General features: G+C 37.6%; 1 protein-coding gene and 1 non-coding gene across 5 annotated transcripts in view; both read left to right on the forward strand.

Annotated features, from left to right (window-relative positions):
• MCU (mitochondrial calcium uniporter) overlaps positions 1-19570 on the forward strand; it is a 184266-nt gene that overhangs the window by 132289 nt on the left and 32407 nt on the right. Inside the window, exons 1-2 of one of the 4 annotated variants that reach the window (XM_070432951.1) lie at positions 8756-8890; positions 12157-12223. In XM_070432951.1, coding sequence (XP_070289052.1) covers positions 8774-8890; positions 12157-12223 — 184 coding nt within the window. In that variant the 5' untranslated portion in view covers positions 8756-8773. Of the gene's footprint in view, positions 1-8755; positions 8891-12156; positions 12224-12695; positions 12721-17120; positions 17148-19570 lie in introns of those variants that run through there. The other 3 variants (XM_070432949.1, XM_070432953.1, XM_070432952.1) reach the window with 3 other exon arrangements.
• LOC139022257 (U6 spliceosomal RNA) lies at positions 11696-11802 on the forward strand. Its single transcript, XR_011473640.1, has one exon. It is a non-coding gene; the product is annotated as a U6 spliceosomal RNA (small nuclear RNA).

Here is a 19570-nt window from a genome sequence, read left to right on the forward strand (position 1 = left end):
AGCTGCTGTAGGTGTAAGTGTATTCCATGTTGTATTAAGATGACCATTAAATATACTGCTAATTATTCTTTTTAATAATAAAAACCCAAATGCAAAACCTTTACTTTAAAGCAGCAAAACCTGTGGGTCGCGACACCTTTGAGGGTCGAACGACCCTTTCACAGGGGTCGCCTACATACATCCTGCATATCAGATATTTACATTACGATTCATAACAGTAGCAAAATTACAGTTATGAAGTAGCAATGAAAATAATTTTATGGTTGGGAGTCACCACAACATGAGGAACTGTATTAAAGGATCTCGGCATTAGGAAGGTTGAGAACCACTGCAAAGGATTCAGTCTCTCATAAAACCTAGCTTTGTACCTTTCAACAATCATTTGCACAATTCAAAGCAGCATATAAGGGAATGAAATCAGAATATAAACTACATGGGTATGTGAACTCTCGCTAAGTGTTTACTAAACGAATAAACGTAGCTGGTTTGAAAGATGTTTTTATTGAGAATAAAAATGGAACATCATTGGTGTTTTTTTTTAATTGACAGTTTAATTTGGCTATGGTTCTTTTTATCTCCTGAATTTATATTTCCTTCCATAGTACCATTAAAGTCTGTGGAATCTCAGTATTTGTTGACATAATAATATTAGGAAAATAGGTAGTTGTATCTATAAATTAATGTATTGGGCTAAAAACTCCCTTTTCTGAAGTGGCATAAAAGTTAGGAAAATAAAAGCCTTAAAAAATTTTTATTTTGGCTTTGATGATGAGTAAACAGGTATTAGTTATATTATTCTCTATACTTTCTGTAACTAAAATATTTTACAGTTTTTTTCTACTTTGATGGTGCCTGGGGGCTATAAGATTCCTGTGCTTGTTTAGATAACTGCTCCTTAAAATGTAGATGGATCTGCAGCATCAGCATCAGATGAACACGTTGGAAATGCAGATTCTCAGGCTTGACCTCATACTTAGTGAATCACAATTTGCATTTTAAGATCACTAGGAAATTCACATGCACATTAAAGTTTGAGACTGTAGTTATAGTTCATCCAGATGAGACTCCAATGGGTACATTCGTTAGTTAGGTGTAGTAGTCTCAGACATTTTACCCTTCTCATTTATCAAGACCCCAGTATAAGCAACTAAGGCTTGTGAGGAGACAACATGACATAACAGAAAGAATATTGTATAGAGAGTTTGAAAAACTAGCTTCTGGTCTCATCTCTCATTGTGTGGCCTTGACTCTTGGTTCTTCTCATGTGTAATATAAACAAGTTATATACAACGTACATTGTAAGGCCCTTCCAACTCTGAAAAGTCTATAAAATGGTTCAACTGTATGTGATATCTCAAGAAATCGGGTCTACTTTTAATAGTACAGAGGCCTTGTCTATCAGTTACTTTATATTTATGTTGGTCTGAAAATTAACCTCTATCTTTCGTTTTCACACTTGCTTTCTGGAAGATGCATAGTGGTGAATAACTTAGGAAGTGGGTGGCTGCTATTAATAATTCTCCTCTCTGCTTCCTTTGTTCTATAATGCTTATAAAACACAAGTAATAGACAGGATTCAGTAAAAAGGAAAATCAGATTCTGTATTTTGTACAAGAGCAGGAGAATGTTAATGTTTTAAGAAAAATATGGCTGAAGCATTTAGAGGAAAAGGATTATGATGCTTGACACTGTCAAATAGATCAGAAAATAAAGAATTATATGTATGTGTGTATATATATATATATATATATATATATATATATATATACACACACACACACACACACATACATACATATATATATATACACTCACACACACACGAGTGTGTGTAGACAGAAAAATAAAGCATATGTGGCAAAATATCAATGACTGATGAATCTAGGTGAGGAATATAAGACTGTACATTGTACTCTTTCTGCAGTTTTTCTGTAGGTTTAAAATTTTTCCAAATAAAAATTGAGAGAGAAAAAAAAACATAATTCTAGCCGAACCGGTTTGGCTCAGTGGATAGAGCGTCGGCCTGCGGACTGAAGGGTCCCAGGTTCGATTCCGGTCAAGGGCATGTACTGTGGTTGCGGGCACATCCCCAGTGGGGGGTGTGCAGGAGGCAGCTGATCGATGTTTCTCTCTCATCGATGTTTCTGACTCTCTGTTCCTCTCCCTACCTCTCTGTAAAAAATCAATAAAATACATTTAAAAAAAAAACAAAACAAAAAAAACAAACATAATTCTTGCTACATACATATAGATATAAATATAATATCTACTAACCCCAAAATGTCTTCTTCTATCCTTGTCTTTTTAAAAAGTAAAATATAAAAGATTTATTTTTCTGTAAACTTTAAAATACAACAGAAAAACTAGGATAAAAGGAAAAAAATTACATAGAAGGTTTCATATACATTCCCATGTTGCTTCTTTATTTTGCCTTTTAGTTACAGACTTGCTTACTTTTTTTCTTAGCTAAGTATAAAAGGGGATTAAGAAGTGGTGGAGAGAAGTCATTTCACATCTTCCTATGTTAATAAAGTAAACAATTTCAAAACAAAAGTAGTTCTTGTGTGATTTTCAGTTTTGTTCCAGCTTTAGCTAATAATGAAAAAGAATGTAGTTACCACTCATAAATATAAATAACGACAGGCCTTTTTCATTTCCCTGAAATGAGAGGGACATGACAGCTGTTATAAAAATCACTCTCCAATCTCCCATGTGTTGTGTAAGTGTAATGAACTTACACCACGAGAAGAACAAACCATAAAAAGAGAAAATAACAGCAAAGTAGTTGGTTTTGCTTCAGAGTTCCTTTTCATTTATTCTAAGTTATTTTATCCAATTAAAAACAAAATGAACATGCTGTCTGCATTTCTAACATAATTGTCCTTCTTAACTGTAAATCTCAATCCAGAATACAACTAATAGAATTGTGTATGTCCATTAAGGAAAATGTAGCAACCATCAGGGTGTAAACATATTCCACATGTAGATGTAGAGTTGCCTCAGATAACTAGGGGTCTAGACTACACAATGAAGCTTTAGATTTTGATTCTGGTTCTTACACAATATAACCCATAGGTTGTAATTTTGGGGTAATAACAAAATCTGACATAGAAACATTATTTATCAATCAAGTTAATTTATACTAAGTTATCTTAACTTTATAAGTAGTGATATATTAGAAATAACACTAATCTTTGCAATCTTAGAATCTAGTTATTGATTTCAAAACCTAATGTAAGAGAATTTGCTTTAGTGAGTATTTAAAGAGAATTTCTTGATACTGTTAAATGGATAAATGTTTGTATTTATTAGGATAAAAATGACATTTTACCACATCATATGTTGAATGATATGCTGCATAACTTACAGTTAAGGTTTGAGTGCTCTGAGTATTTTAATCTATTGCTAGATCAGCAGTGGTGAAGAATTTTATGTTAAATTCTTGCCTTGTATGTTTTATATACATTATCTTACTTAATCTTCAAAGTGCTGTGAGTTTGGTGAACAAGTATTAATTTTTAAATAACTTTATTGATAATTTGGAAGTTTGACTACACAGCTACTCAATTCTGTTGTAGTGTGAAAGTAGGTGAATGAACAATAGGTAGTAAATAAATGAATGGACTTGGCTAGGTTCCCAGTAAAACTTTATTTACGAAAACTGGTGGCTGATCTGCTAACCAATATTCTATAGCATCCTAACAAGCAATATTCATAAGCAATTATGCTGGGGGCACATAATTTCTGTAATTATGTGCCCCACAAAAACATCTTTTATTGTTGTTGAGGATAATTTGTAAAATCATGGAGAACCAAGGACTTCCTGTTTTAAAATGGCCTAGTAGATCAATACTGAAATATTTTTTTGGTACAGCAATTTGATGTTTGGAATTTCCTTTAAGATATTCTGTAGGGAGAAAATTGGGTGGATATAGATGAATGAAGTTTGACAAAATTTTGATAAATACAGAGCAGAGATGATGGTTACATGGAAGAAATTCATCATACTGTATGTTCTTCTGTGTATGTTTGAAAGTGTCTATATTTAAAAAATTACTACTTTAAGAAATAATGGCCCAGCAAAGGGCCCTTTTCTTGAAATCACCTTACTATAAGAAGGAGAATAAAAAACAGAAATACAAGCTTGATTTTCAGCACAACCAGAGAGATCTCTGCAATTCCAAAGCACAATATATGAAGAAAGGCTGCCAGATCCAGTGAAGGTCAGATGGGTGTGTGAGAAGACCGGGTGAGATGACATCTGTGGTTACAGATCCCAACAAAGCCAAGAGAGCTTAATTCTCCAAAAGAAGTGGCTACCCTCAGGCTTCTCCAAGCAGCATTCAACAGTAACATTTCACCATCAACATCTTCAAAGAAAAGTCAATTTAGGAATTTTGTACCAGTCCAAATACTTGTTCAATCAATATAAGGGCAAATACAAACATTTTTAACATACCAATGCTAATTTAGCTTTTCTGAGCCCTACTTCTATAGGATGAAGTTTACTCAACGAAGAAATGAAAGGAGAAACTACAGTTAAAGTGTAGGTAGTAAGCAGAGTCCATGGATTCATAAAATTAAGAGTAAAACAAATGTGAAGATTATGTTTTACAGAGCAGAGTATGAATGTTTAAAACATTGACAATGTAATAATGTCATAACTAACAAAAATTGGAAGAATGAAAGACAGAAATGATGTAAAGTGATACAAACCTCATGTTTTATAATAGGCTGTCAAAAGATATTTAAAATCAGTAAACCCAGTAAAAAAGATTTGGAGGTAGGGAGGTATGTAAAAAGATAGATGATTAATAGATTAGGTAGGTGGATAAACACGAAGAAAAATAATGTGTAAACTAAATTGGATGGTAGAGGAGAAGATAAAGAAACACAACTATTAAGTTCATCATTGCTCATAATAGAAACTATATATATAAAGGGGGGACTAATTGATAGGATTGCCATATAAATTGAGTGGCCAGACTAGCTAGCAAAGTATAGAAAAATGAAATTTGAGCGAAGATTTGAAGGAAGTGAGGGAGCTTGATGGTTATCTGGAGAAACAGTATTCTAAGCAGACATAATGGTTATTGCAAAGGTCCTGAAGCAAAAGTGTAGCTGGTGCATGGCACGCAAGAAGCAGGAAAGAGAAGCTAAAGCAGAGTGATTGAGAGAGGTAGGGAATGAAGTCAGAGAGATAATATTGGACCTTAAAGGCAGTTAAAAGAACTTAGACTTTTACTCTGAAATAACTGTTAACAAAAAAGTATATCTTCTGTATTACCAGAAGAAATACATGCATAACTAAAAACAAAGCAAGGACTGGCCATTTAATAAAGATGATAAAGCAGCAGCCTGGCTAGTGTGGCTCAGTTGGTTGAGAGTTGTCCCATGCACCAAGAGGTCACCCCTCCAATTCTTGGTCAGGGTCCATGCCCAGGTTTCTAGCTCAATCCCCAGAGTGGGTCGTGCAGGAGGCAGCCCATTGATGTTTCTCTCTCATAAATGTTTCTATCTCTCCCTCCCTTTCTCTTTCTCTCTCTGAAATCAATAAAAAAAAAATTTTTTTTTAAAAGATAAAGCAGCAATAAAAATAGAAAGCATAAACATTTTATAACAAAATGTGATGACTGAAAGGAGATTAAATATGTTTTATTAGTAAATATAAATAGGCTAAATTTTCTTAAAAAATAAATCCAAGATTAGATCACAAAGAAAACCATTCAGTCATTCCTAAAACAAAGAAACTGAAGAAAAGTAACAAAATTAAAAGACAGGCAAAGACTTAACTTGCATATGCAACCAAAAAATGCATGATTGTAATATTGGACAAAGCAGTTCAAAAAGCATTACATTAGGAAAAAGGACAGGCAAAATATGTATGGAGAAAACCTTAATATGTCTCTCAGGGACACAAAGACTTAGAAAGGCTGCTTAGGTAAGAAGGTTCTTGGGTAAGAAGACTCAAAGCCATAGATAACATTCTGTGGTCAGTTTCTCTTGTGTTGATGTGGGAGAAAATTAACATGGAGTTAATGTGATCTCTACTTCAAAACAAAACAAAAAACTAGCTAACATTTATTGAACACTTAACTCTATGCCAGGCATTGTTCTAAATGCCTTATACACATTACTCATTTAGTCCTCCTAGTGACTTTATGTGGTAGAAGCTAGTATTCCTCTTTGTCCATTTTTCAGTAAGAAATTGCATAAAAGCTTGCTCAAGGTTGCAGTTAGAGTATGTTACTAAATCAGAATAGGAGGAACTCAGGCATGATGATTACAGATTCTGTGCTTCTAACCACTGTGGGAAATTGCTTCCGAACCTAACAGGATTGTGTGTGTGTGCATGTGCGTGTAACTCGATAAACTGACTCTAAAGTTCATATAGAGCAGTGGTTCTCAACCTTCCTAATGCCGTGACCCTTTAATACAGTTCCTCATGTTGTGGTGACCCCCAATTTCATTGTTACAAATTGAAAATAATTAAAGCATAGTGATTAATCACAAAACAATATGTAATTATATATGTGTTTTCCGATGGTCTTAAGCGACCCCTGTGAAAGGGTCATTCGACCCCCAAAGGGGTCGCAACTCACAGGTTGAGAACCGCTGATATAGAGGGGGAAAAGTAAGGAAGAATAGCCAGAAAAATTCTCAAGGGAAAGTGGTAAGGGGAAACTAGCCCAGCCTACCAAATATTAAAATATAAAGCTAGAATGTTAAGAGAATGAGGTTACTAGAACAGGAGAAGACAGGTTATTAGAATAGAAGTTCAGAAAAAGATCCAAATTCATATACTTATTTAGAAAGTTATAAAGGTAGCATTACAAATACAGTAAGAGGGAGAATAAATTACTCAATAAATGGGACAGCTGTGTTATCATGAGAGGGAAATTGATTGGGTTTCTACTTTTTAACTTTGACTAAGATTAATTCCAAGTGAATCAAATATTTAAACCTGAAAAATTGGAAGAAACCATGGGAGAATTTTACAATATTCTCAAAGTAGGAAAGGCCTCTAAGATATATGACATCGGCCTCTTAGAGAACATATTGATAAATTTGACTCTAAAATATGAAAATTGTATGCATACAAAAACACCATTGACAAAGCTAAATAAAAAATGGGAAAATTTTGTAACATTTTCTTACAAAGGTCAAATTTTCTTAATCTGAAAAAACTTATACAAAATAATATTCAAAGACCAAGAATCAAATTGAAAAAAAAGGCAAAGGATGTAAATACTCAGTTCATAAGAAAGCAAATACAAGTAACACTTAGAGAGATAAAAATATATACAAATCTTCAGTTGTAATATAAAATAATGCAAATTATGACTATGGTGAAATACTGTTCACCTGTGACATTGCAAAATAAAAAGGTTTGATAATACATTGTTTAGAAGGGTGTTGGGAACCAGATACTCATTTAATGAACAAGAGTGTAATTTGTAGATATGAAAATGCATATAACCTCCATGAAAAATAGTTTGGCAATACCTTCCAAAATTTAAAGTGCACATAACTTTAACCTAGAACTTTCTCTTGAAGTATTTTATCCTCAAGTATCTGTGCCCATTTGCAAGGATCTTCACTCTAGTATCATCCTATCTAATAAAAGAGAAACATGGTAATTAGCCATACGGCCGCTACCCTTCCCATTGGCTAATCACGGTGATATGCAAATTAACTGCCAGCCAAGATGGCGGCTGGCAGCCAGGCAGCTTAAAGCTAACAGGAGGCTTGCTTGCTTCAGTGACAGAGGACTCCAACGTTCCCCGCCTGCCGCTGCCGGCCTCTGAGCTTGCAGTTTGAAACATTGTAACAAATATAGAAGCTAAACAAAACCCCAGTAACCTGTTTTCAGTCAGCCGGGATCTCAGAGCTGGAGTCGCAACAAAGTTTCAAATACAGAAGGTAAACAAAGGCCAGAAACCTGCTTTCAGCAGCCGAGCCTCAGAGAGAAAGCCGGCTCTCAGCTCCAGTGACAGCCATAGAATGTAAATAAATTCCAGAATAAAAAAAAAAGAAGAAGAAAAGGAGAGGTTTGGAGCTTCAGTCGCCCGCTAGCCTGAAAACAGCCCTCAGCCCCTCACCCAGACTGGCCAGGCACCCCAGTGGGGACCCCCACCCTGAAGCAACAAGATGGCGGCTAATTTGCATACTGAAGGCAGGCGGCAGCAGGCAAGGCTGTCTGCGGTCTGGGACCTGGATCTGTGACCCTGCCAGGCGGGGGGCAGTGCTTGAGGCTGTCCGCAGTCTGGGACCTGGATCCATGTCCTCGCGGGTGGGGCGGCAGTGCTTGAGGCTGTCCACGGTCCCAGGACACAGATCTGTGACCCTGCCGGGCAGGGGGCACCGCGGGAGGCTGTCTGCAGTCTGGGACTCGGATCTGTGACCCTGCCGGGAGGGGGGCAGTGCTTAAGGCTGTCCGTGGTCCCGGGACCCAGATCCGTGACCTGGTGGGCAGGGGGGCAGCACGGGAGGCTGTCTGCAATCCGGGACCCGAATCTGTGACCCTGCCGAGGGGGGTCAGTGCTTGTGGCTGTCCACGGGACCAAGACGCGGATCTGTGGCCCTGCCGGGCGGGGGGCAGCACTTGAGGCTGTGCACAGTCCCAGGACTCGGATCTGTGACCCTTCACGGCGGGGAGGCAGCCATCAGCGCCCAGGAGTGACTGCGCAAGATCCGCCTCCTGGCCCAGAAGGTGCAGGATCACAGGGACAGCCACCGTGGCGGGCCAGACTGATGTCCTCCTGGCCGCACCATGGGGGTTTGCGGATCTGCAAAGCCAGAGGCCTCCGGTGTGCACATACCCCCCTGGCGTGCGAACATCCCCCAGCACACTGTCACCCTCCAACGCCTGCAACATTTGCAAACCAAGGTGTGCACAAGTTCCCCCCGCCTCTCCACCGCACTTCCATCAACCCAGCATGCCCAACACCTCCACAGGAAGTGCACACATCCCCTCTGATGCACTCAGGTCCTTTGGAGAGTGTCTGGGTGTTCTGGGTGCTGAGGGTGGGTGCCTGAGATGACAGTGAGAGGGCGGAGTGGTGATGCCCTGTTCCCACGGAGGCCAGTGCAGCTACGAGATCACCTCTGGGGGGTTAATGCAGGTGCTGAGGCAGGAGTAGGTGCAGACAGGCACACCTGGTGGGCGCGGGCGGCCCTCTCTGAGGTGCCTTTTGGTCAGCGTTCAAGATCAAGAGCCCAGAGGCAGAGAGGAATTCCGTCCTCTCAGTGAAACAGTGGGATAGTCGGGGCGACTGTAGAGGAGGAATGTGCACTTTGGGTGCCAGCACCCATGAGCGAAGGCTGCCCTGACTGAGCCTTGCTTGCTTGGGGCCTAGCGCACTCCTGCCGGGCAATGGGTGACAGGACGTGCTTTTCCAAATTAATGAGAGAAAACATTGATTCTCCTGCTGCCCACGAAGGTGGAAAGTGAAGTGGGGAGACGTGGGGAATGAACAAGGTTCCCTGTCTGGGGGTTCCAAATCTGCTGTTGGTTTCTTTCACCACTGACTAGAGATATACAGGGTGTCCCCCCAGAATGTATACACACTTTGAATACCTGCTAATTCCAATGGTTTTAAGCATAAGAAAGGAACAACAATGGAACTGTTATCTGTTAAAAGTGTGGGCACAAACAGGTAGTTGGACATTCCCTGAGGGGTCTCAGATTAGAGAGGGTGAAGGCCAGACTGAGGGGCCCCTTCTCCCACCCCCCCCACCCCACCCCAGTGCACGAATTTCGTGCACCGGGCTACTAGTGTATTTTAATAATAAAAGATTGTCAGTAGGCATTTGTAAAGATTTACCATGTAATTCCATTCAGTCATTAAAAACCAGTGAGTTAAGAACCAAACAGATGAGTAATGGGACTGCCGCATGCTACCAGTTGCATTTTTTAAAACTTCCACAAATGCATTCATAGATGCACAAAGTTACATATGTATAAAGCTTTCTTTGGTAGGATATCTAGATTTAACCTTCATAGAGGAGAATAAGTAGCTGGGCCACAGGAATAGGAGGAAGGCCAATATTAAGTGTAAAAGATGTAATTTTTAAATATGTATATATATATATTTTAATTGATTTCCGAGAGGAAGGGAGAGGGAGAGAGAGATAGAAACATCAATGATGAAAGAGAATCATTGATATGCTTCCTCCTGCATACCCCCTTCTGGGGATTGAGCCCACAACTCAGGCATGTGCCCTGACCTGTAATCAAACTGTGACATGGTTCATAGGTTGATGCTCAATCACTGAACCATTGCCAGCTAAGCTAAAAGATGTAATTTTTTACTTAGTTTTTGTACTTTTGAATTCTATATCATGTACTTATTTATTCAAAAGAAATAAACATCTATATATACAAAAGGCTAACATGCTACATGACCTTCCCACTGTCCGACCGGTTGCTATGACGCACACTGACCACCAGGGGGCAGACACTCAACGCAGGAGCTGCCCCCAGCCCACAGCCCCCAGGCCAGCCAAGCAGAGGGAGGCAACTGGTGGCAGTGTGAGGGGTGGGGCTGGCGAGCAGGCAGCGCCAGGCCCGCCAAGGCAGGTGCCCCCACAGATAGTCCCTGATCTCCGGCCAGGCCTAAGGACCCTACCCATGCATGAATTTTGTGCACCAGGCCTCTAGTCCTATATAGTAAAGAGCTAATATGATAATTAGACCTTAACAGCAAAACGACCGTCCGGACAACCTTCCGGAGGAAGCCGGGGCTGCGAGGGCTGAGGCAGCGGGGGCTGTGAGGGCCAAGCCCCTTGCACGAATTTTGTGCATTGGGCCTCTAGTTTTAAAATAAATACCAACCTCACATTTCTCTATGCTCTCTTAAGCTGGAAGGACTTGGAGGTAAAATATTCACATGAAGGATGTAAAGTCTGTTATATGCTATAGTTGTGTCAAGGCATGTGTTGTAGAGTCCTGAATGGTTTTTCTTTGGGCTGGTGGAGTGGAATATAATATTTGGCTCTGCGGCTAATACATGGTTTTTAGTCAGTTAATGCCTTCCTGCCTCCCTTCCTTCTTTTTTTTTTTTTTTTTTTTTTTTTTTAAATATATTTTATTGATTTTTTACAGAGAGGAAGGGAGAGAGATAGAGAGTCAGAAACATCGATGAGAGAGAAACATCGATCAGCTGCCTCCTGCACATCTCCCACTGGGGATGTGCCCGCAACCCAGGTACATGCCCTTGACCGGAATCGAACCCGGGACCTTTCAGTCCGCAGGCCGACGCTCCATCCACTGAGCCAAACCGGTTTCGGCCTCCCTTCCTTCTTTAATACTTTTTGGAGCTGGGAAAAGAAAAGGTACAAAGGGATAAATTAAGCAAATGGCAAGTCAGAAACAAGTTCATTACTCTTTCTTGAGCTTAGCTTAATGTGAGAACCTAAATTTCAGACTTAAATGCACAATGAGACACTCTGAGGAAGTTGGAAAGGCAGATATGGGTGTGACTGTTTTCCTTCTAGCAGTCAAAAGATGGTGGTGATGAAGGATTCAGGAATGAAGTTGCCTGACCAAGTCTTTTTTTTTTTTAAGGGGAGTGAACAGAAAGATCAAATGTTTACCCAACAACAGTAAATTCATGCTATATATAACTACTTAAGAACTGATGATTCCTAGTAAAAGACATGATAGAAATGCAGGTCTAAAAATCAGCAAGAGGTGCTCGCTTCGGCAGCACATATACTAAAATTGGAACGATACAGAGAAGATTAGCATGGCCCCTGCGCAAGAATGACACGCAAATTCGTGAAGCATTCCATATTTACAAAAAAAAAAAAAAGAAATCAGCAAGAGGAAGAAGCAGGAAAGTATAGTTTATACTTGATAGCACTTAAAGCCAATATTATGTGTTTTTAAAAGTAGATGAAAAACAATTTGTGTTATATGTGCATGTAAATGTGTTTGTATAAAATCTTGAAAACAAACCAAAGTGTTTATTACTATTAGAATGATGGGAGTTTGAGAGATTTTTATTTTCTTTTATCTGTATTTTTTAACTTTTCTACAAAGAATACATATTACTTAGGTACTCAAAATGCTGTTATTTATTATATATACACACAAATGCATAAAACATTTGTTATCTGTCCTGATTGTAGGTGTGTCTTTGTATTTTCTAGGTGCACCAGAGGCTTTCTTGGCAGAATTTGGGTGTTGCTTATTGCAGTACTGTTGTGCCCTCTGATGGTGAGTTTTGGCAAATCCATTTTTTGTCTAATGTATTTGTCCCCCTTAAGTCAACTGTACTCTTTTACTTAAATTTGCTTAGAGTCAGAGAAATAAGGAGGGTCCTAAAGAAGAGAAATTAAATTTGAAAGAGGATCTAATGAATTTAGAGGAGAAATCAGTAAGAAAAACTAATAGGCCCATTAAGTTTTCATAGATATGGAATATTACTGTCTAGGTTTTTTCTTTTTCTTTTTTTCTTTTAATCTGGGGATATAGTTAATGTGAAGATCACAGAAGCACTATCTTTGGTATTTCTTAACCATTGGGTCTTCAGATATGGAAAATACTAAAAAACTCCAGCCCCTTTGCGGTATCAGAGCCTACAGGGAAGCAACTGAAAGTCTGAGACCTCCCCCCTCCCTTGTCTTTTTCTTCCCTTAGACTCAAAGCTGTAATACCCTTCTTTGATGTTGGAAAAGAATGAACAGATGCTTGAGGACTGTATATGATCCTTTGTAAATATCTATGATGCTACAGACTGGCAACATGATCTAAGTTTTGGTTGTTTAGAGGAGATATGTTTACTACTCTCTCGGTCATTTCTCTTACCCAAGATTGTACATTGACAGTTTAGATTATTTGCTTAGGGTTGACTGTTAAATATATTTCCTCTGTATAAAGTTTCATTTGATAGAACTCTAATTTCAACCTTATAAGCATTAATTCTGAGGTGGAGCAACCATTGAAAGAGTATCCTGCAAATTTGTAAGGATACCTGAAACTGAAGAAACCCAGATCAACTATAAAACTCCTAGGATCCCCTGTATTTAATCAGTATTGATATTTGCAGTGTTTTCAGAACCCCCTCCCAAAGTTGTTTAGTTATCCGAATATATGTGTTCATTTTTTGCTAAATTATCTAAACTTGGAGGAAATATCCATTTGTGATTACTCATTTGTAATATGAAAAGGTCGAACGGAAAAATAGGCCAGAGTCTAAATCAGGAAAATAGTATCTGGCTTTCTTTATCCTATCTCTAAGAAACATCGAGAACTGACAAAGTAATATCCGTATATAAATAAAAAGCAGCACTCAACGCTGAGGACAGGTAGGTATGTTGACCCCAGTCAAAACTCAGTATGTAGAGGCCAGTTTTTCCCACATGGCCAAAGGGCAGTGAACGATAATGCCACCTACTTCGTTTCTTCCTTGAGCCCCTCCAAAACAGTGAATAGCTATCACTCTTAACCCTCACACTGTCTTGGCCCATTAAACATCCAAATGGGTGCTGTCCACATCTATTCCAGCACCATTCCCAGGTCCTATTACTTTCATTACCACTACAGGGTAATAGCATTAGATAGTTTCAATAAAGAGAGGATTTCTCTCAATGTGTAAAATATTGTTCATAATATTGAATCTTCTCAGCTTTTGCTGAACTAAAAGCATTTCATTCAGAATTATCTAGGTTTTATGATATTGTCTGACATTGTTATCTATGTCAGTGTATATTAATATGTATTCCATAAGTTATGTATATTCAATATCAACTAAGTTATACTACAATGGGAAAGTCATCTGCCAATGGTTAAGATATTCAGAGGCAATTAACTTAAACTAATGAATTTATATTGAAATTTATATTATTAATTTTACCACTTAGTGGAGTTACTATTATTATCCTATATACCAATCTGTATGGAAGTATTTCAGTAATACAACAATGGGACAGTTGTACTGCATGTTATCCCAGGACATAAATACTAGTAGATTGTCTCTATGTTGCATGAGGGGTTGAAGGTAATATTTTTCAAAAGCTAAAAGGATACATATTTTTAAAAAGAGTGACTTCTACATTTCCTACCAATAAGAAAATAACTCATGTTAGTTATCAAGAAGTAGAAGCACAAAAGTATTTGTTTTAATGCAACTCAGTGTTCTTACTACCACCAAATTATACAACATTCTTATTTTGTACTTCTTAATTTTACCTTAGGTCACTATAGCATATGAAAAAACTCTGCTATTAATACACAGTGACTTTAATAGAGTTTAGCCACCAGTAATTAACAGCTCTACTATCATTCATTGCTCTTTGTTGTACCTGCTGGGTCTTCTTCTTTTTTTTTTTTTTTTGTCCTTAATCCTCACCCAAGGATATTTTTCCATTGATTTTTTTTTTTTTAGAGAGAGTGGAAGAGAGGGGGAGAGACAGAGAGAAACATTGATATGAGAGAGACACATTGATTTGTTGCCTCCCGCACACGCTTTGACCAGGGGATTAAGCCTGCATCTTAGTTACGTGCCCTTGACTGGAATAGAACCCGAGACCCTTCAGTTCTTGAGCCAATGCTCTATCCACTGAGCCAAACTGTCTAGGGCTGCTGGGTCAAATTCTATTATCAATGAGGGCTTGACCCTAATGTTTTAAAAGTACAAAATCTAAAATACCACATTACATAATTATGGTATTTATATACCTAGTATATATACCTAATATTTACTGCCCCTTAGTAATTGCTTATTAATATGTTGTTTGGCAAATCTTCTATTATGGCAATGATAGCTGATATAAAATATATAGATTATCTTAAATGTCTAACCTTCCTCCCAAAGCAATCTAAAAGGTTCTTATTTTTTGTATGTGCCATAAATTTTTTGAGGATCTGGTGTAGGCTCTAGATCAGGGGTGGGCAAACTTTTTGACTCGAGGGCCACAATGGGTTCTTAAACTGGACCGGAGGGCCGGAACAAAAGCATGGATGGAGTGTTTGTGTGAACTAATATAAATTCAAAGTAAACATCATTACATAAAAGGGTATCGTCTTTTTTATTTTTAGTTTTATTCATTTCAAACAGGCCGGATCCGGCCCGCAGGCCGTAGTTTGCCCACAGCTGCTCTAGATTCTTTCTCTAGAAAATTTATACATACACATAGGAAATTTTACATATAATTTCTTAGTGACCAGACTACCTTAAACCAATTCATAGAATCCCTAGTCTCATGGACCTGAACTCAAGAACTTCTTTGGACACATTGCACAGGTACACATGCACATACCTGTACCCACAATCATGTTCCCTTTCAGGGGAGGATTGCGCTTAGAGGTAAGAGAAGAGCTTTGGAGTCAAACAGAGCTGGGTTTACATCTCACTTCCACCATTTAACCACCTTGTAACCTTAGGAAAGGTAATTAACTTCTCTAAAGCCTTTTCCTATCTGTGAAATGGAGATAGTATTATCTACCACCTCCAAGAGAAAAGTGCACTGAGCCTGCAGTAAGAGTACTTACCCACCAGAAACTCTTTTTCCTTAAAGGGTGGTTGTGGTAGTGTTACAGACTGCTAATCTAAAATATGTGGTTTGGAATTCTCATTTTAATTTTTCTGTGCCCCAGATCCTCAAATGTAAAATGGCTCACTGTGAAATGTTTACGTGATTAGCCTTTAGGGCAGCGATTCTCAACCTGTGGGTCGCGACCCCTTTGGGGGTCTAACGACCCTTTCACAGGGGTTGCCTAAATACGTCCTGCATATCAGATATTTGCATTACGATTCATAACAGTAACAAAATTACAGTTATGAGTTAGCAATGAAAATAATTTTATGGTTGGGGGTCACCACAACATGAGGAACTGTATTAAAGGGTCGCAGCATTAGGAAGGTTGAGAACTACTGCTTTAGGGGTTCCCTTTCTTATTAATGAAAGTAACGAATGAGAGTAATTCCCCTATATACAGGGTTAGTATATAATTTATCATCCAACCGAGGGCACTTTTTTAAAAAATATATTTTATTGATTTTTTTACAGAGAGGAAGGGAGAGAGATAGAGAGTTAGAAACATCGATGAGAGAGTAACATCGATCAGCTGCCTCCTGCACATCTCCTACTGGGGATGTGCCCGCAACCCAGGTACATGCCCTTGACCGGAATGGAACCTGGGACCTTTCAGTCCGAAGGTTGACGCTCTATCCACTGAGCCAAACCGGTTTCGGCCTGAGGGCACTTTTGAGAGTGAAAAGGGACAACCAGAGTTGTCCTGACAATTTTTAATAGCGTAAGTCAGGACATATCTTCACCTTAGCTACAGAGAAAGTGCCAAAGGTGAGCGATAGTAAGAGCAAGGAAGAATAGCCTCTTGTAGCTGCCTTCATTTCTCTATACAGAAACGTAATGCTACTCAGTTAGTTCTGTATTGAATTGTGGTAGAGAGTTGTGTTTATTTTGTATTTAACAAAAAATATAAGAATTCTTTAAAAAAATTGTTTGAAGGCAAATAATTTTAGCAATGAAGGGTTATTGGAAATTCCTGTTTAATAATAAACAATCAACTCTATTTAATCAATCCAAGTATGGATGATCTTGTAAATTCTTAACCTAAGGTCTATGAATAGTTTGGGGAATAGATACATCTCCCAATTTTTTTATTTGGTTTTTGTCCCATTACTGTTTTTAAAAAGCTTTATTGAGATATATGTTACATACCATAAAAGTCACCTATCACTGTGTAAGCATCATAAGAATCCAGCTATAGACGATGTGCTTCACCCTAAAAGTTCCTTTGTTTCTGTTTTACTGTCAATCCCTGCTCCCACCTTAAGTCCCAGACAACCATTAATATACTATCTGTCTCTATAGTTAAACCTTTTCTAAAAATGTCATATAAATGGATTCATACAAAATGTAGTCTTTTGCATCTAGCTTCTTTTACATATTAATGCCTTTGAGCTTTATCCATATTGTAGCACGTATTGTAGTTCTTTATTTATATTGCTGAGTACATGGAAATATCACATTTTGTTTATTCACTTACCAAAAGAAAAAACATTTAAATTGTTTGCTATAATGTTGCTATCAACATTTGCTTATAATCTTTGTGTGGACATATGTTTTCATTTCTCTTGGGTAGATACTTAGGAATGGAATGGCTGGGTCATATGGTAAGTATATACTTAACTCTTTGGTATATTATAAAACTGTTTTCCAAAGTGGCTGTACCACATTGCATTCCCAACAACAATGTATGAGTGTCCCAGTTTCCCCATATCCTCCCCAACACTTGGTATGGTTGATCTTCTTGATTATAGGCATTCTAGTGGGTTGTTTTCCTTGTGGTTCTAATTTACATTTCACAGATGACTAATAAGCATCTTTCAAGGTTTTTATTAACCATTCAAATGTTTTTGTTGGTAAAGTATCCAAATTTTTTGCCCATTCAAAAAAATTACTATTGTCTTAGTATTGATTTGTAAGAATTCTTTATATTTTCTAGAGTTTTTCCTGTTACTTTTGAAATCATTTTAGAAGAAAGAGAAGATGATTTTTGAGTCATGCTGTGTTAGTAATGGTCACACTCTTGTACACAGTTGTAAATTCTGTATTTATTGTCATCATCATATTGAAGGCACAAACATATCCCACTACTATCTTTCATTTCAACTTTAAAAAAAAGAGAAAGAAATGAAACTCCAAAAATGAAGCAACACAAAGCTCCAATGTTTTAATGTGGTCAGCATTCTCACCAACCTAAATATGAAGTTGGAACAACTGAAACACCTTGTGTTTTTGAAATGTATTCTACAGCTTGCATTTTTTTAGAAATAGAAGTTTCAATTTGAAACTACCAGAATGTAATTGAACTTGTTCATCACAAAATATCCCCCCTCCTTTTTTAACGATTCTATATAATTGACTATTATTGCCAAGAAAACCAGTCACATGAAATTGGAAAGACTTTTAAGCTTTTTGTGCTGACAGTATTTGAACTGGCTTAGCTTGGAATAGAAGCAAATTTATGTCAAATATCAGATGATGTCATCTAGTCTAGGATTGCAACATTTATCCCAATATTTTGAAATAAGTTTTGAGGAAATTGGAAACTATTCTATTTCCCTCCACAATGCAACTTGATGAAACTATTGATATTGCTCTGATGAATTTGTTCCTAGTTTTTATCTGTTAATAAGCAACTTTTCACAGTTAACGAAAAATCCTAAATATGTGAATTCTCTTATGGAAATTAGAAAGGCTGTTAACATTTAATGACTGTCACCATCTTTGAAAGAGTGTTAAAATTTTTTGCCAAAATAACAACCAGAAAAAAATTTTTTGACTCTGAGGAAGATCCTGTTACTTTACTTTCTGCACAAATGATGCATCTTCCACGCTGAGTATCATGCATATGTATATTGCCTCAGAGAAGAAAAGAGCTTCACCCATTTCGCGCCCCCCCCCCCCCACATTGGTACATACTGGTATTTAAGACTCTTCCAATAACCCCAAAAGAAGCTTTGTCTGTTATCACAGGAGTAATCACTATCATGAGAAAAAAATTTTATAAGAAAAAGAATCAAAATAGAATTATTTTCTGTGCTTGATTAAATGTTGGATAGGAGTTTTTCTATTTAAAAGAGGAGAAAGTTTAATACAAGAAAGAATTTAATTGTGGCTTGATTTATTTGGGGATATTTGGGACTTTATGAATGAGCATAGTCTTCTAATTTAAGACTTACAGTCTTGTCAATTTCTCTGCAGGAATTAAAAATGTCATAGCTCTTTAAGATTGTCTCTGCTCAGAAACCTTACAACTGAAACTTGAATTTGTAATCTTTTTATTTTGATATTGCATCAAAGTAGTAATATGAATTCAATTCTATGAGTATTAGAAAATTCTTAGGTTCTCTAGACTAGCATCATTGGCAAAGTGAGCTATGGGAGCTGTGATTATGTTTTTACCACATACTTATAGTCTCAAAGTTCTCACAACTTCTTTTCATCAAAACAGAAAGGCACAGCCTTTTAGATATCAAAGATGATATTTAAGTTACCATATTCCAAAACTGGGCCCATTATGTGACTTCCTTATTCAAGCTAAGCAATATAGCAGTCTTGTAATTGAAATGTTATTTTATATAGAATTAAAGTTTATTTTCTGTTTTAATTGTAGTCTTGTTTTATGTCTTTAAAAAACAGGAAATAGCCATTAATTTTGTTTTAAAAAGAAGAAAAGTGCTTCAGATTTTGCTAACATTTATTTTTTAAATATGCAATATAGTAGTCTGCTTAGGCTGCCATAACAAAATACTGGACTGGGTGGCTTAAAGAACAATTTATTTTCTCTCAGTTCTGGAGGCTGGAAGTCTTGAGATCAGGGTGCCAGCATGGTTGGTTCTGGTAAGAACGCTATTCCTAGCTTGCAGATGGCCACCTCTCACAATGGGGAGTGGGGAGAGCACTTACCCTTCTTATAAAACCACAGTCCTGTCATATTAGGGCCCGATCTTTATGACCTCATTTAATCTTAAATACCTCTTACAGACCCTATCTCCAGATAGTCACATTGGCAATTAGAGATTCAACATAT

This window comes from Myotis yumanensis, unplaced genomic scaffold (genome assembly GCF_028538775.1).
Source record: "Myotis yumanensis isolate MYYU_CA2020_CCGP unplaced genomic scaffold, mMyoYum1.0.hap1 SCAF_13, whole genome shotgun sequence".
Lineage (NCBI taxonomy): Eukaryota > Metazoa > Chordata > Mammalia > Chiroptera > Vespertilionidae > Myotis > Myotis yumanensis.